The 18,679-nt window shown below is 45.5% G+C and overlaps 1 protein-coding gene across 1 annotated transcript in view; it reads right to left on the reverse strand.

Moving 5' to 3' along the window:
* Nucleotides 1-9,372: 9,372 nt before the first annotated feature.
* The window catches only part of LOC132006741 (amine oxidase [flavin-containing] A-like), a 69,206-nt gene continuing 59,899 nt past the window's right edge, over nt 9,373-18,679 (reverse strand). Inside the window, 5 exon segments of the mRNA XM_059384725.1 lie at nt 9,373-12,169; nt 12,369-12,431; nt 12,636-12,747; nt 14,557-14,654; nt 16,071-16,128. Of these exon segments, the coding sequence (XP_059240708.1) occupies nt 12,023-12,169; nt 12,369-12,431; nt 12,636-12,747; nt 14,557-14,654; nt 16,071-16,128 (478 nt within the window). The 3' untranslated portion in view covers nt 9,373-12,022.

Consider the following 18,679-nt stretch of genomic DNA (forward strand, 5'->3'; position numbering starts at 1 on the left):
GGAGGGGGCTGCTAAAAGATGATTTCATGACTTGACATCAGAAAGGTGTGTTCCCTGTTTGAAAGAGCTCGGTGAGGGGCGCCTAGGTGGCATGGTCGGTTGTGCATTGGACAGGCTCAGGACTGGCTCAGGTGATGATCTTGGGGTCATAGGATCAGGCCCCGCATTGGGCTCTGTGTTCGGCTCGGAGTCTGCTTGGGATTCTCTCTCTCCCTCTCTTGCTCTCTGCCCCTCTCTCTGGTTATCTCTCTGTCTCATAAATGAAGAAGGAAAGAAAGAAAGAAAGAAAGAAAGAAAGAAAGACAGACAAAGAACGAAAGAAAGAAGAAAGGAAGGAAGGAAGGAAGAATTCAGTGAAAAAGCACATGGCTGAGCTAGAATAAAGATGTGTGACCAAGGAAAGCAACACTAAGCTCTATTGGCCTTTTGTCCACCCAGAGGACTGTGGCCTGATGACCCTCCCTCGGGACTTATCCCTGCAGACAGCACTATTTCCTCTGTCTTGGGCAGCCTCCCTGTTGTCAGCCTGGAGAGTTTCTCCATTTTGTCTTCAGGGGCTCAGCTCCAGAATATCCCTCCTCAGGAAGCCAAGGGGAGGAGCTTGCAGGGCAATCACACAGTAGCCCTGGCTTGGTGACGTCACCTGGGTCGGTGGGCCCAGGTGGAGCAGCAGGGGCACAGGCAGGGCTGGCAGGTGAGTCAGCCAAGGTCCCTGGAGAGTAGGGCAGGTGGCTTCAGAGGTCCAGCCCCCAGGAAGGGTGGGAAGGGTCGCTGGGTGCTGGGAGGCAAGGGCAAGAGATTGGAAGCACCTGGGTTCCAGCTATACCCGGGCCTGGTAGGGAGATGGGGTGAGAACAGGGAAATGAAAGCACCCAGTGCAGACCACTGGCCTAAGGCTGGGTCCAAACCCCATCCTCTGACAAAGATGGGTCTGCCTTAGGGAACAGGACTGAGGCTCTGTGGTCTGTAACTGTCAGCAGCCCCCTGGGAATTCTGCCAGAGGCCCAGTCTCTCTGTTCCTTGTATGCGGGGCCCTTTTGCCCAAGCCTGACAGCATGCCCTGTCCTAAATTCAGATTTCCTATTGCTGTCTTCTGCCGGCCACCCCCACCACCCCACAAGACACCCTGGAAACCCAGACCGAGAATGGCAGGACCCTGGTGTGGAAAGCCCACCTTTCCCTCTGAGCGTTCCCTGGCCGCCGAGGCTGTTGCCCTTTGCTCTTCCTCGCCGCCCCGCCATGTTGCCTCTGCCCGAGGAGACGACATTACACCGCATGTGGACTCTTTTCTGCTCTGAGGAAGCAGCCATGCAGAGCCAGTTTTCCTGGACGTTCATCCACATAGCACTGTTGTCTACAGAGTGCTTGAAAGCACTTACCTCATGCTAAACAGCCCTCATATCGTCTCAATGCTGTATTCTTTCTTTACCCAACCAGAAATATCTACCGTGGGTGGCTTCACGTGTGTCACTGGGAGTGGGGGTCCGGGGTGGAGGGCGGAGGAGAAGATTGGCTTAACTTGGAGGAACCAGGGGCGTCCTTCCTGGGTATGCCCAGTGTCAGTCCCAGCCCTCGAAGCAAGCGGGGGCGAGATTGGATTTGTTCCTTTCTGTGCTTGTTAATTTTAATTTGTTAATTTTGTATTTCAGCTGGATACCCAGCTTCCCCTCAGGACTGGGCATGTCATAAATGATCGAGGGAAATAAATAATGAATAAATGCTTCGCTCTTAGATTCCAATTTAAATCCAAGGAGCCCTGGTGAGATCTGAGGCCTGCTCCTGTCAATTATTTCTTCCAGACTGACCTCCGGTTACTAATTGGCTCATTTAAATTCCTTCTTTTGAGGGCATGTTGCATTGGAAGTAAAATAATTAAAGAGCAGCAAACTTGAGTTTGTGGCTGGATACGTTTGAAGCTATGTCATTACCATGATGATGCCAGGAACCATATGAAACTGTGGTCCAGGGAAATGACAGTGGGTTTTAATTTTTCTCCTGCAAGTGATGTTGCTTAGGATAAAAATGTGAATATTAATGATGATTCTTGATCCTTGCTTGCTTATATCTTGATGTGTGCCAAAAATACTGGCTTAAAATACAGTGCTTTTCACAAATGATATGGTTATGGGTTGTGGGAGGAATGATTGCACCTGTGTGGCATACTGGGTAAATGGCTAAGGTCACTCCATGCCTGGAAGTGAGCAGCTTGGGGGCTCTGGCCACCCAAGACCCCGTCCCTCTGCCCAGAGGGTTGATGGCCCCCAGGTCCTTGCACACATACACCCCCTTTGTGGTGGGGCCTATCACTGGGGGAGAGACTAAACGTCAGTTAAACACATGAGTGATTTCAAAGCTTTAGGGAGGGAAAGACAATGATGAGAGATTATGCTGAAGAATGATTTGTGACAAAGGGATTGTCAGGAAAGGCATCATTGAGGAAATGATACATCATCAGTGATCCAAACGATTTAGCCAAGTGAAGACTGCATCAAAGAACTTTCTAGAGAGAGGGAGCTGAGACAGAAAAGGACTGGATATATCTGAGGATTTATAAGCAAAGCTAGATGGCTGGAAGTTTCTAAGGGACAGAAAAGTGCCTTGAGGCATGGAAGCAGGCAGGGAGGGAAGAGAGCAGAAAGAGCCTTCTGTGCCGCCATATGTGGTCTTATCCAAAGTGCAACCAGCAGCTATTGGAGGGACTTGAGTCCCAACTGACAGGACCAGACTTGCATTTTTGAAAAGACTACTCGGGCTACTCAAGTGGTATGATAAAAGAGACACCTGGATATTTGGGCAGGAAATAACCAGAGATGATAGTTGAGGAAAGAAGTAATTCAAGGTGTATTTTTGAAGTTGGAGTCCTCATAGACTACAAACTGTGATGTTGAATCTTCTTTTTCTTCTTAAGACTACCATGTAACGTAACTAACAGCTTTCACCCACATTATCCTAATGAATGCTTCAAACCACTGAAGAGCTCCATGGAGCAGGTGAGAAAAAGCATCTTCAGGTACCAAGATTCAAATCCAGTTGACCCCAGAGACCCAGCTCTTAACACGCATGCTCGTCGGCAAAGGAGGATGACTTTACAAGGTATCAGTTCCTTTATAAAAAAGATTTTATTTATTTATTTGACAGACAGAGATCACAAGTTGGCAGAGAGGCCGGCGGAGAGAGAGACGGGGAAGCAGGCTTCCTGCTGAGCAGAGAGCAGGATGTGGGGCTTGATCCCAGGACCCCGAGATCATGGCCTGAGCTGAAGGCAGAGGCTTTAACCCACTGAGCCACCCAGGTGCTACCAAGGAATCAGTTTCTAAAGACAGTTCTCAAGGCCAAGAAGTCAACATGTGTGTGTCGCAATCCTGAGTATGCTCAGTGCTGCATTACATCTAAGAACTGAAACCAACATGCTTTCCTGGCCCCGAGCTGAACCATACAAGAACCAGTCAAAACAACTTGGCATCTTGTCCCAGGAAAGACTTGTTCCTGGGATACAAAACTTTGAACTGCCAGCAATAGCCTATCTCTCCAGACTAACAGCTTGCTTGTCAAGACTCATTTCAAAGACACAGACCTCACTGTGCCTAACCATTTGAAACTATGATGTCATAGACTGCCAATCCCAACGAGCCTTCTTTAAAAATATAAATTTATTGGAGAGTGAGAGAGCCAGAGAGAGGACATGAGCCTGGGGGAAAGGAAGAAGCCAGCTTCCCGCTAAGCAGGGAGCCCGACGTGCGGCTTGATCCCAAGACCCCGGGATCATGACCTGAGCCCAAGGCAGACACTTGATGGACTGAGCCACCCAGTTGTCCCTCCTAACCAGTCTTCTACCTTGCAAGATCAGCCTTAAGAATCACCCAGCCCAAGTCGAACACCCTAGAAGCCTATAAACCCTGCCCTAATCGCTTTGCTTTGAGGACACTGCAAACACTGCTGATATGATGGCCTTCCTCACAGCAGCAAGTCTAATAAACTTAGCTTTGCTCAAGCGGCACATTGCCTCGTCTTTTGGGAGGTGACAAGTTGACAGGTGCCTGGTAGGATACTTTTACTCTGAGGTCCTACTACCTGAAGGGAGGACCAACAAGGTTTCTATAAGAGTCCAGTACTCAGTCATGTACTCAGAGTCTGAAGGAACTTGGTTTAGAAGAATTTGTTTTGTCGTTCATGGAAGGGGCAACACTGGGGCCTGCTTTTGTGCTTATCTGAGACCTTTGCTTCTGAGGATCACAGTTTTTCCAGCCTTTTTGTACCTAAAGGACAAAACCAAGAAATGGCTCTCCTCAGATGTATGTGTGGTGGAGTGGGGCAGGGGGGTGGGGGACGGCATTCGGGGAAGGAGAGAGCTCATTTGTTCTTAAATCATTCAACATTCTACTTGCTGCTCCAGATTCAGGCCCCCCAAAGAGCAGGAATCTGAGGACTGAGCAATGCTGGCATTTAATCCTTGGTTTTGAAGAGCATTACGGTCCATGCTGTAGACTGAACAATGACCCTAACAAAGACGTCCGTGTCCTACCCCCGGAGCGAGGAATATATTACCTTCCATGGCAAAAGGGACCCTGCAGATATGATTAAGTTAAGGATTGTAAAAAATGGGGAGACTACCCAGGACCCAATCATTTATTTATTTGTTTGTTTATTCATTAAATTAAAATTTTTTTTCAGTGTTCCAAGATTCATTGTTTATGCACCACACCCAGTGCTCCATGAATACCCACCACCAGGTTCACCCAACCCCCTCCCCACCTCCCCTCCAAAACCCTCCATTTGTTTCTCAGAGTCCAGAGTCTCTCATGGTTAGTCTCCCATTCCAATTTTCCCCAACTCCCTTCTCGTCTCCATGTCCCAATGTCCTCCATGTTATTCCTTACACTCCACAAGTAAGTGAAACCATATAATAATTGACTCTCTCAGCATAATCTCTTTCAGTCCTGTCCATGTCGATACAAAAGTTGGGTATTCATCCTTTCTGATGGAGGCAGAATATTCCATTGTATGTATGGATCATATCTTCTTTATCCGTTCGTCTGTTGAAGGGCATCTTGGCTCTTTCCACAGTTTGGCGATTGTGGCCACAGCTGCTATGAACACTGGGGTACAGATGAAGTGTGCCCAATTATTAACACAAGTATCCTCCTTAAGAGGGAGTCGGGGGCGCCTGGATGGCTCAGTTGGTTGAGCGACTGCCTTTGGCTCCGGTCATGATCCCAGAGTCTCGGGATCAAGTCCCGCATCTGGCTTCCTGCTCAGTAGGGAGTCTGCTTCTCCCTCTGACCTTCTCCCCTCTCATGCTCTCTCTCTGTCTCTCTGTCAAATGAATAAGTGAAATCATAAAAAAAAGAAAGAGGGAGTTGGGAGGATGAAAGTTGAGGAAGAGGTGTTGGGTCCGTGGTAGCAAGAGACCGGAGTGATCTGGCACCAGCCAAACATGCCAGCAACCTCTAGATGCTGCAAAAGGCAGGGAATAGATTCTCCCCTGAAGCTTCCAGAAGGAATAAGCTCTATTGACTTTTTTATTTTAACCCTGTAAGACTCATTTCAGACTTTTGACCTCTGGAGCTATAAGATCTTGAGTTCGTGTTGTTTTAAGCCACTGAATTTGTGTTTATTTGGGATAGGAAGGATAGGAAACTAATACAGCCGGCAGGATTAAAAGGGCAGGCATAACGAAGGTGGTTGGTTTGTCAGAGAAGCTGATCCTGCCTTTAGCCTGTCTCCATGGACCCCACTCCCGCCACCTCCCAGTGAACTTGGCTTAAGGAGGCACACTCCAGCCTGCTCTGAAAAATATAAAGGCCATCTCACATAGCCTCTTTGGGCCCACCTAAGGGCCCCATGTCCACACCTCCCATGTTCCCTGGTTGATGCTGACACAATGGTCCGTGGTAGTCAGGTGAGGCCACAGGATGCATAAGCAGACCTCTCTTTCTCAATATAAATCGAATTCCCCGTGAGGCCTATTTAGCGTATATCCAGCCTGGGATACACAGTTTACCAGCTCGATGTGGACTTTCCAGGGCACAGTTGCTGAGGTCCTTGTCTTCAGTTTGTCTGAGATCCCATGAACTGAAACCACAGAATTCAGGCACAGTTCAGGATGCCAGGCACTATTAGCCATATATTCTCTGAATTTATATAGCCTTGAATAATATAGGCTGTTTGGAGGACTTCTAAGGTGGTCCCAGTACAATATAGTATCTGAAAGAAACACAATTTAGCCCCCCAAAGTACTCACTGCACCACACAACTCTTAGCCAGACTTCCTAAAGACCCTCCTCACCTTCTGGTTCCTAGGTGGTCAAGGCAGCTTTTGCAAACCCTTTTTCTCCAGCTACATTCCAGAGCTCCAAGTTGACTTTCTAGAACTTTTTCTCTTCTACCCCCTCCCCTAAGCCGCTCTCTCCTGCTTTTCCTGGATTAGGTCCCTGCTCTAACTGAGGTAAAAGTAATTCCTTCCACCTCTTTCTTGGCTCCCACACATTTTCCTCACCCAGTACCCAGACAGACACAGTAGAAGCCAAGCAACCAACATAACAAAACAATCTTTCTGGGGATTTTGGGCAGAAGAAAGGCTGTGGATATTAAATACTAAATATTTCTGATCCAGGTAGCAACTGGGAAGTAAGAGAGCACAGACAAGTAAGTGTGTCTGGAGGTGACACTTAGTCCCCAAGAATGAAACTCTTGAATACTTTAAGCTTTCCATTGAAACAGCAGTATTTGGCCAGAAGATGGCACTCTTTTAAAACAAATTTAGGCGGCCCCTGCGTACAGGGGGCTGGAAGAGAGTTCTAGTTAATACAGATCTCCGGGGGCAGAGAAGGGCTCGGTAGTGAACAGTGGTCCATGGGGCAAATGGGACTTAACATTCAGCATTTATCGAGGTTGCTGGTTGTGATTTTCTTTACCCTTTTCGCCATGCTGTCTGCCAGGGACTGGATGCTTTTCCCCGTAAAATTCTTGTTGAAATTCTAACCCTCATGCTGATGGCATTAGAAGGCGGGACCTTTGGGAGGTGCGTGGGTCAGGAGGGTGGAGCCCTCAGGAATGGGATTAGTGTTCTTACAAAGGAAGCCACAAAGACTCCCTCCTACCATAAAGGGACACAGTGAAAAGGCATCATCTGGTACCAGAAAGTGGGCTCTTACTGGACACCAAATCTGATGGAGACTTGATCTTTGACTTTCAGCCTCCAGAACTGTGAGAAATAAATTTCTGCTGTCACAAGCCACCCAGTTTACGGTGTTTTGTTGACAGCGCAAATGGACTAGGACTCCATCTTGTTATTTTGTACTTCCTTTCTCGGCCGAGGCAGTGTTCTCACTCAGTTGCCACACAGTGACATTTAAAAAGGCTTCAGGCAGATCCTAGAAACTTCCCCTTAAATCTCATGTCCCCCCAGAACACTTCCCCTGCAGTCATATATCCTATGTTTTTCTGTCACAGCACAGACCAGATTCACAGTGAACATGTTCCTTGGCTTCTACACTAGACTTTGTGCTCTACAAGGTGGGCTCTGTCTTGTTCACTGCTGAATCCCAGCACGGTGCCTCCCAACACATAGTAGGTGCCCAATAACTGTGTGTTGAGTGACTGTCTGTTCCTCTGATGTCTCAGCCGGCCCCTTCAGGTTAACAGACATACTTGACACTTTCCCCATCACCTTGGTATAAAGCGGACAGCAGCTTCATAGTTTTAAAAATCCATCCAATGTTGATGTCCTGTTTACTGAAATTATACTGTAGTCAGCGCAGATGGAACGCTGACGGAAGAGCTGAGTTCTATCTCACTGCGAAGATGTGATTTTTCCAATAAAGTTTGGCACTGTTCTTGTCAATCACAGCATTGACAGGGCTGGAGATAAGCATTGCCCGAGGTGGGCTGAGGGAAGGGTTAGCTCTTGAGGGAGATTTCTGGTCTAAGAGGGACTCGGGAGGAGTGCTTTTCCCCCTTGTCTTTTTGCTCTTCTAAACCCAGCCTCTCTTCCCTGTTCTGAATAGTTTTACAGAATAGTTGCTGGTCTTGGTGCCATTTCGCAGAAAATCAAAGGCATCCTAAAACAATCTGTCATTTCGGTGAAGTAAACCCGAGCCTTGTCTTACTTATCAGAGACTTCAGAAAAATTTTGACAATTGTGAGCAAAGCCTCAACACGTTTTCATCAGTTAACAATCTTTTAAGGCACTTTGAATATAGATACTTCCGAGAGAGGCAGGTATTGGCCAGATCAGCCACAATCCCCACTGTTCCCTAAGGCGTCATACCTACTGCTGTTCATTTTCAGCTGCGTCACTCCTGAGAACATCCGATTTGGGACTCCTGCTCATAAATTCACATCCCCCTACCTTGATCTGTTAGCAACCTGTTGAAGGGACTTCTTCATTGGGATAGAGATTGAAGCTTTTCTAGAGTTTCTTCCAATTTTAGTTTTTTCTTCCATCTAACTAGTACAGAAGTACAACCTTCTAAAAGCAGTTCCCTTATCTAACAAGGATAGGCTCATGGAGATAACTCCATTCTATCTGTAAAACCAAAGCTCAAGTTCAAGTTTCATACATGACAAAGGGCAACTGTATTCTCCTGGGGAGTAAGTGGATACTGTGGGTGCCTCTCCCTGGATCCCACAGCTACTGGGAATACAGGCTGATCTCAGTTCACTGAAGTTCCTCACTAGGAATGGTCCTTGGACCTGCCTCACCCAACCCAAGGCAACACCAGTTCTCAGAGGGCAGCTAAGGAAGGGATAGAGGCTCTATCCCTTGTTTCAGAGGGGACCAATTCTGAAGGGCCGTCCTAGCTCCCCCCTTAGGATCTGCTGAGGCCTCAGCTGCAATTGCTTAGTAGGTCAACTCCTGCCCACTCTTGCCTTGCTCACCCCCCTGAGCTGTATTTCCTGAGAGCCATCCCCAATAGCTTCTGCCCCTATTCTCCAATCTTGTTTGTTTCCAGGGAATCCAATCTAAGAAAAGGAATGAACCAAGACAGAGGGTGACTTTGCCTCTGCCATACCAGTAGAGGCCGAAATGTTACCAGAGTGCTGGCAACAAATGTATAAATCCCTTGATGATGACCTGAAACAAATCTTAGAAGTCATTGGGTGCAACCCACCCTCTTCCAGATGGGGAAACTGACACAGAGCCACAGTGATCGGCTCAAGGCATCAGAAGCTCCTTAGGTGAGAAAGCTGCCATTAGACTCCACACTGATTGTGACCCAGTCAGGAACACAATATTCTAGCATTTGATCATCTCCCAGGAAACTCTGATAGAATGTGAAAGTCAAAGGGAACTGTGAGAATTTGGGAGTCAGTAAGAGGTAGCCTTGTAAGCCCATCCCTCACTGACTAAAAAGAGGAGCCAGTTCTGCGTCAGGGATGGTAGTGTACTTTATTAACAAACAAAACAGTACCATACGGGCAAAATCATTACTTCAATGGCAAAACACACACATATGCATACTCCCACATGTAGCACTGGGGCACATTTCAGACAGAACACTAGGCACCAAGTTCACAATCAAACTAAACAGAGTTCACGATCCTTCGGTATTTTCTCTTCAGTGCGGTTCAAGACCTTCTTTAACAGTTGTCACAAAAAGGTTACCTTTTTAAGTTTAATTCTCGACCTTACTGTGGACTGAGGCTCACGCAGCCTTCAGGACTTTGAAGCAGATGCCAGGCTCTATCAGCTGCTTAAACTGCCTTTAGTTTCTTGGGGTGGAAAGAAAGACCTATAGGATCTTGGTGGTGGACAAATAAAATGGTGGGAGTTCTCAGCTCTGATTTCGCATCTCAGCACACCTGGAATAGCATTCATTTTTAAGCTTGATCTACAGTTTAATCAACAGTTTAATGGGGCTGATCTCATTTAGGTAAATTATTGGTTTTCTAAAAAGTTTGAAAAGAGGGTAAATTACGTACTCAGGAGTCCTTCAGCATTAAATACAGATAATGTTAACAACCTCCTTACCGTTAAAACTCCTGCCAGTTAAGAAGTTGAAGTCAGCATTTCCCAAAAGGTGTGTCAGAACAAAGTTAATCAGTAAGTGAACAGAAACAACTGAAATAGATCAGGGCTGTGATTTCTCTGAGCAGTTTGATATAATAGGCACCAACTCCTTATGGACTGGAGCATATCCAAGATATTACCCAAACTCCTAGTTGGCCAAAACACTTTTCAATTACAAAGTAAAGAGTGGCGGAAAAATCCTGCTCTTTGCTTTTAGGATAGGCAAAACTGGAAACCTTAAGCCCTCATTATCAGGGTCCAGAGATTTGTGAATTAATAAGGTTAATTATGTAATAAACTTGGGTTGATTTTCCCTAGAAATCTTTAATTCTCATTCAATAGAAGATAGGAGATTAGGTTAAGAGATATTAGGAGATAATAAGGGTATGAAAATCCTGAAAATGGGAAGAGCAGTATGAGAGAAGAAGCAGTAGATTCACCAGCTATAAAACAATCATGTGACATTCAGTAGAGGTGCATACACAATGGTATCTATCACTCTCTTATAAAAGTATAAAACGATCAAGACACATAAGGATTGACCTGATTAATTAAAAAAGGTAAACTGGAACGAATCTTATTGAATAATGTGTGGAAGTATACCCAGCAACATTTTTATGTAAAATTTTTGGTCCACAATAGAGTAAACTTCAGCTATCTAGAAACTTCTTCTAAAATGAAATGCCTCATTCATCAATGATATGGGGTAAGGTGAACTCTGTATCCACCTGTGGACCCAAGTCCACTGAGCCTTGTCAACTGTCTTTGATCACATTGGTGTTGACTTTTCCCCCTAGATGCTGAAACCTCTGGAGGGGGCTTTAAGAAATCTGAGTTTTTTAAATGGTGAAGGCCAGAAAGAGGTGGGCACTGCTCTGGGTGCACATTACTCCTAAAATAGAGAACTCAGTCTTCATATTAAAACCACTCAATTTCATGTCTGTTATAAACTTAATAACTAAAGTCAGTGAGATTATAATATAAAGCCCCAGTTTCCTTTCTCTATTTGATAGTCTCAACAAATAGCAATCAGAATTTATCATGTGTATTTCAGTTCCTATTTGAAAGAGATCAGCATGTTAATATTTACTCAAAGGTAACTCCGTCATTCAAGTTAACGGATCTGCTTAATTCTACTGTGGTCTTAGGAAAAAAGAAAAAAAATACACCACTAGGGGCCTTCAGACAGCCAGGGTCTACCTGAAAAAATGAAAATACTTTTTTTAAATCGGCAGAGGAGGTTATCGTGCTGTCTAGCCATCTTCCAAGAGGAAGAGAAAATGCCTACTATATTCAGTCTCCTGCAGCACTCACCAGGAAGCCTTCTGGGGGGCAGTCCCACCACTAGTCTGCTCTGCTTTCCTGGGGAGCTACACCACAAGTCACAGCAAGTCGCCTGAAACATCAGACTAGATGTCTAGAGACTTCACAGGAAGAAGTGGCCAGGACAACCCATAAGATGTCCCTCAATGGTCTACACCTCCATTGTTTTCATTTCTCTTTCACTGCCTCCTCCAAAGGGGGAGCTGCTCATCCCCAGGCTCAGCCCCACCTCTTGGCTCTGGACCCACGCTTCCCCATTTCCCAAGGAGTGAAAAGGACGGTCTCAGGCTGGGTTGCCTCCTATTCAACCTCTACAAAGAGAAAGCGAACCGCTTCATTTCTGCAATTATTCGGCATTTCAGTTATAAAAGAGCAAAACAGGACACAGAAATTGTTTCTCATCAGCATTTCAATCACATATCTTTAAATTAGGGAGCTGGTCACAAGGTTTTATTCTACCAGCCAACACAAGTTAGATGACACAAGGCAAAGAATGTGATGGAGCTTTGATCTTACTGAAATTAACGAGGTGATTCTTTGGGTGGTTTTTACGTTGACACCAACTGAGACTAAACTTATGGGTGAAAACCAGTGCATTTAAAGATGGTCCAATGATACGGCCTTTGCCAACATTTTGCTTTCGATGATGCTGGGAAAAGAGTAAGCAGAAAGCGTGAGGCCGAAACCTCAAGATCGTGTCAGCAGCCTGAATTTGTACGCCACAATCCACAGGGCGGTGACGGATGTGGAGAAGCCAATGATCTTCAGTAGGCCTGCCACGGAAGGGAGGTTCCTCTCCCAGAAGGTGTGGGTGATCTCCATAGCTGGAACATCCTGGATGGATGAGCAGACAGCATTAGCAGAGCAACTCTCTTTCGCCTGGACAAGGGCAGGCAGAACATATCCGCCAGGCCCACACGTGGACATACGCCTGACAGTGGCATCTACAATGACCTTAAGAGCTAGAAGATGAGAGTCAAGAGCTTTATAAACTTCGATCACTGGCCCATGGAGAGGAAGCCGCGAAACTCACCTTTGATTCAGGTTCCTGGACTCTTATGTCTTTTTTGGCCACCTTCCCCAAAGCATTCAAGACCTACAAGAAAGTGACCATGGTGTTACGAAGTGAGCTTCTAAAGTCCCCACGGACTTGGCCCCACGTGCCATCAAGGAGCCCCCCCAGGAGTGGAGGGAGTGGCAGAGAAGTGGATGTGCACATTTATCTGTGTCAAGAGCCAGAAAGGCCCGATGCCAAAACCACCACCGGCCTCAGGCAACAGTGATGTCCCCCCTGCCTTACCTCTCTAGCCGCCCGTTCACCGGCTTCTACTGCCCCTTCCATGTAACCGCTCCAGTGTGTAGCTGTCTCTGTGCCAGCAAAGTAAATCCTGCCAACCGGTTGGCGAATGACCCTTTGAGAGAACAGAGAGGGCACGTACAGTTACTTGGGAAGGCGCAGAAGGTCACTGAGCCCACTGCTGCCCTTATTTACCCTAGATAAGACCGCGCAACTCAGATCATTTCCAAAACTCCTGTGTGGCTAAGCCAAAGGTGAAAGGCCCCTCCCTGTTCCCTGGGCCTGTGCCCAGGGATATGAACTTTCAAGCCAGAGAGAATTGGGCTGTCAGATCATTAGTCACTAACGGTGACACTGGCCTTTTCCTAGCCAGCTAGGATCAGAAAACAAGAACACACATGAAATCTATAATCATATTTCTTGGCTGTAGGTTTCCTGTTTGTAGTCCATTCTACTCCCAACACCATTTTTCCAAAGGGGTGCAGTCTTCACAAGAGGGGATCCGACAGCAGACTCGAGCCAAGCGGGCACTCCCAGGGTATCAGGAGGAAACACAGTGGTGAATGGGAAGACAGGAAGAAGAAATGATTTCCAGCAAAGGACAGACCCAAGGGATTAGAAGTCTGTCCGTCTTAAAATAACCATATCTGTACAGTTAGCTTTTGTGAATTTATGTGGAGACTGGCTGAGGACAGGGAAATGGGCCTTCCCTTCCAAAGAGGTCTTGGCAAAGAAAACCACAGAAGGACTGGGCTGAATGGGCAAGTGTCCCCTCTTAGCTCATCAGCTTTGAAACCAACCACGTCTGCAGCCATTCTCATCCACTCTCCCGAGTGACACACCCTGTACCCGCAAGGTCTTCTCGCCTTTTTCCAATTCAGAAATCTCTGGTTTCACCTGTCCTTGATTCTAGTTTCCACTTCTGGGCTTCTACTCTGCCTTCCGAACTATTCTAGTTCATCAATCCCGTTATCACTAACAAAAAGACGATTTGATTCAATATATTAAAAACAAAGAAAAATCTTAGTGAACAAGTCCCTCTTTCTCTGTGGACACACGTGAGCTGGAGGTAACGTTCTAGCTCAGCTCCTCTGGGAACCTGATGGAAGGTAGCCTGCCACAGACGTTACCCAGTGACACGCTTATGCCCAAACGCCTCTCCCCATGCCCCTCACTTGGATAATGGCATGGGGTCTGGGAAGGCCATCAGGAATTGCAGACATTCAGCAGGAAGCTCTGTCTTTGGGCTTCCCCGAATCCATGCAGAGATCCCCTCCTCACAGGGTAGCTGTCCACGGAAGGGACAGCTCTGCTGAAGACAAGTGGCTGCAGTGAGATGTCTGCAGCCAACGTCTGTAGGTAGAGATGGGCACCCAGAAGCCTAGGGTAGTCGCGTGAAACTCGATGTCTCATCGGGCTCAAGAAAGCCAGTGGGAGGACATGGCAGCTTGCAGAGTGCTCATATGGAGCACTGACAGTGGGAGCACTGACATCTGAAATCCTCACCGGCGCTCTGCTATTGTGCTGTGTGCTGATGGCTAAGCTCCTACGTACCAGCATCTTGATTCTCCTATGGACACCCAGAAATCTACACACTAACTACGGGGCATTTGAAATTGGAATGCTGATTACTATTTCTATAATTTCCCCTAAACTTTGCTTATGAATTTATGTGGTGCATGACGGGCGCCTGGGTGGCTCAGAAGGTTAAGCATCTGCCTTTGGCTCGGGTCATGATCCCGAGGTCCTGGGATCGAGTCCCACATTGAGCTCCCTGCTCGGGAGGGAGTCTCCTTCTCCCTCTGCCTGGCGCTCCCCCTACTTGTGCACACACGCGCGCTCTCTCTCGGTGACAAATAAATCTTTAAAAGAAAAAAATGTTGGTGCATGTCTTGGAATAATCAGGATGGTGTCTGGGTCATACCTGCCATAATGCGTCATGATCCCGGGGGGGAAGTAAGCAGTGTAGCAGCCCCCGGAGTACTGTTCCTCGCACCAGTTCTTCTCTTCGTAATGCACCGGCTGCATTTAGTAAGGAGAGAATTCCAAAGGAAAGACAAAACTGAAACACTACTGGTCAACCATGAAGGCTCTTGTGTGTTTTATAACAAAAGTTTACGTTAAAATAAAGATGGCCCTGTTTTTCTTTTTAAGGGGAAACGGGACCATACCAAGTAAATGGCCTTCAAGGAGGTATCAAGTGACAAAAGATGTATACTTTGACTTTTTTGACCTCTTGATGAGGGAAGGCATGGAATATTCCAGCATCTGGGAGAGAGGGTGCTGCCATGCAGACTCTGAAATCTTTAGTCTAAGTCTACGGGAAGCCCCAGCAACAATGAGATTCTGGAAAGGCCTGCTCAAATCTCTGGGTTCTCTAAACTAACATACTTTACTTCCCCATCTACTACAGCTGGAAAAAAAAAAAGGTGGAAGGGAGGAGGCATAAGATAAACACAATGCAGGAGGGCCTGGGTGGCTCAGTCAGTTGGGGGTCTGACTCTTGATTTCGGCTCAGGTCATGATCTTGGGGTCCTCGGATGGAGCCCCGCATCAGGTGCTATACACAGTGCAGAGTCTGCTTGTCCTTCTCTCAGTTCTCCTCCACCCATCTGCACAAACCCCTCTCTCACTATCTCTAGAATAAATAAACAAAATCTTAAAAAAAAAAGTAAGTATAGTGTCTGAGAAAGGCTTTTTTTGGAGCCATTTCTCTGAGCTGGGAAAGTGAATGATGGGAACCCTGGTAAAATGGGGACAATTTGAGATGAATAATGGTTTCTAAGAGACATGAGAGAACCTTCTCTGAGTTCTTCCCTAAGGGAGTCTGTGAGTTTATTGTTTGAGCAGTTCAGAGGTAATCCCCTGAAAGAGCCCCCAGCTAGCTAATAGCAGCTTCAGATAGAATTTCATTCCCATCATCCCTTTCGGTGGTGGACTGAAAGCACTGGAATTCCTACGTGAGCTGTGAATGAACTGTACAAATGGAGAAATCCATTAGTGTGGCTTTGACGTGAGAGAGTCTAGATTCTGCCCATCCTGTCGAGCATACGCTAGAGTGTGCTCACCAACAAACAAGGATATATTTGGGATTTTGCTTCAGAGCAGTCAGTTGGTTTTGATGGGAGGGCAGGACCTCTGTTCTGGAACTGATCTCACCCACCCCGGAAATACCTGTGACTCCAGGCCCTGATTGCAATTGGCTGCTAGTTATCCAGGGAACACGAAAACAGCCCAAGGAACTGCTGCATCAGAAACTGCATGCACCTGATGGCAGCTTTCATTGGCCTTTCTGTGACTAAAGTTAATCCTCCAGTAAGCATATACTTTCATAAAATTCTCTTCGTAAGACTGTCAGGAAACCAGACTCTGCTTTGCTTTACCACATAGAGCAAACAGAGAAGAACCTTCCAAGGATTAAAGCTGAGGGTTTCTTACTTGTAAAGCTTCTTGGGATCCTAATACTTTGGCATAGAGCTCACAGATCTTCTTCTTCCTGTAAAGAAGAATTTAAAAAATGTTAAGGAAGTAATAACCGAGGAGTAGAGAATAAACACAGTGAGTTTACTCATTACCATTGGCTCTCGCCCATGAACCAGATGTATTAAGGAAAATCTAAAATCAATGGTAACTACACAACATGAACAGTTCCATGAATCTCTGCACTCGGGTCAATGCTCTATGCCTCAATACGGTCATCTAATTTGAAGATGCAACAGAATTTTCCTTCTACAGTTTTGCCTCTTTTACTACCCAATATCCTATCTATTCAAGATTCAAATGGGGAAAATAAGATTCGATGAAGTACACTCGGTATAGGAAATGATGCTAAGTCACTTTTCTGGAACACATAGAATTCTAGAATAATCCCTTTTAGGAGTCCACAGTCCACATGACAGTGTCTTTTAACTATCCTCTACTTATGTTTTACCTAAAACTCATTTAATCTTTTAAGTATAACATAAAATATGCCACACCATGAGAGGCCTACAGTCATTCTACTCTAGTCATCAGGCATGTGACAGAATGGTCTACAGTACTTCCAAGGAATGTGCTACACGATGTTACCTCAGTCAGTCTTTGGCTACCCTCATAATTCATTATGTAAATGACTGTCACAGCTCATGACATGTGGTAGAGCTTAAAAAAAAAACAGTAACTCACTGATCTAAACGCTCCTTGAAACAGGTATTTTTAAACTCACAACCACTCTTGGGGAAATTAAAAAGTGCTAATTTACTAAAATCACCCCCTTTTCAAAATAAATGGTTCAATTTCAGGATTTGTTTGAACACGTTCACACTGGGCCAGTTATATGCTTTGGTATTTACCTTCTTTAATCCTTATATAGTTTCAACATTGAAACTGTTCCAAAGTATTTGTTATGAGCTAATGAGCAACTGGGGGGAAAATGTGCTAAAAAATGTGGTGCAGGGTTTACCTCGAATCTGAAAGGCAAGTTCTGAAAGGTGAGGGGACAAATGGCCAAAAACGAGAAGAGGGGGTAAAGGAGGGGTGCGAAGGTTGTATTTATGAGTAATAAAAGAAACAGAGGTTTTAAAAGATGATTTTAAATTGCCGATTCCATTAGAAAACATTTTTAAAACACATCCTCCATTTTTCTGAATGATGTGAGACAAAATCTAACCTTATAAATTTGTCCAAATGCTCACATTTAGGCCATTTATATAATTCCCACAACTTTCATTTCATGGAGCTGCAGTGTAAAATCAGGAATAGGAAGTGAAATCATAAACATGGTGGCAATTAGCTAATTACCACTGTGTTCCCACAGAAGGTTTTCAGAGACAAAAGGCTACTGGTGAAGTAATGTCCTAGAATATTTAGGTAGCTCTATAAGTTTCAGTACATCAAGAAAAGTTGGGTTTCCTTAAAGGAGCTGTTCCTACTGCAGATGAATAACCATAAAGGAAAGGCAGAACTGGAAGAAGTTTCCAGACTACTGTCTGCCTCTGTCTCTCTCTGTCCAATCCAAGCCCCTTATGTCAAAAATAAAGAGGCTGAGGCTCAATAAAAATGTACTGAATCAAAATCCATCCTCAGGGGTGCCTGGGTGGTTCGGTGGGCTACGCCGCTGCCTTCGGCTCAGGTCATGATCTCAGGGTCCTGGGATAGAGTCCCACATCAGGGGGGTCTCTGCTCAGCAGGGAGCCTGCTTCCCTTCCTTTCTCTCTACCTGCCTCTCTGCCTACTTGTGATCTCTCTCTGTCAGATAAATAAATAAAATCTTAAAAAAAAATCCATCCTTGGGATAGTAGCCTCTTTTCTACTCTGTGATGAGAGGACAGATTCTTACCTACTTCAAGTGGGTGTTACAAGGGAATTCCAATATTTGAGAGTCCATCAGAAAACAAATATATGGATAATCATTATTCTAAAGGTTTAATGATGCTTAGAGCTTATTTTTGGGACTTGAGATAAAATCCTTATTAAAACAGAATGAAATCTAAAATCCAGTCAACTTACCTTGCAGTTAATTTTTCATGCATGGACAATAAGCCACTTACAATAGAAATGGAAGTCATTATTTACTGTATTTTATAGTTATCAGGTAAGTCAAGGATGAGTTCATACAAATCCATTAGGAAGTCATCTTCCCCATCCCTTCGTCCCATTAAAATGTAAAAATATTTGGAAAAGTTAGATAAATCAAAAATGTTAGAGTGATGAAGTGATCAAAAATGTTAGTTGAGCTCTAAAAATAATAAAACATATTTTAAATGATGGTCAAAAGAGGTCACTGTGGAAATCTCTTGTAATTGTGTTTACTCACTGGTTTCTAAATCTGGCTGCTCATCATAATCATTTAAAAAGCTTGTTGGGGTGCCTGGGTGGCTCAGTGGGTTAAAGTCTCTGCCGTCGTTCGGCTCAGGTCATGATCTCAGGGTCCTGGGATGGAGCCCCGCATCAGGCTCTCTGCTCAGCGGGGAGCCTGCTTCCCCCTCTCTCTCTGCCTGCTTCTCTGCCTACTTGTGATCTCTCTCTCTGTGTCAAATAAATAAAATCTTAAAAAATAAATAAATAAA

The sequence above is a fragment of the Mustela nigripes genome, chromosome X (assembly GCF_022355385.1).
Source record: "Mustela nigripes isolate SB6536 chromosome X, MUSNIG.SB6536, whole genome shotgun sequence".
NCBI lineage: Eukaryota > Metazoa > Chordata > Mammalia > Carnivora > Mustelidae > Mustela > Mustela nigripes.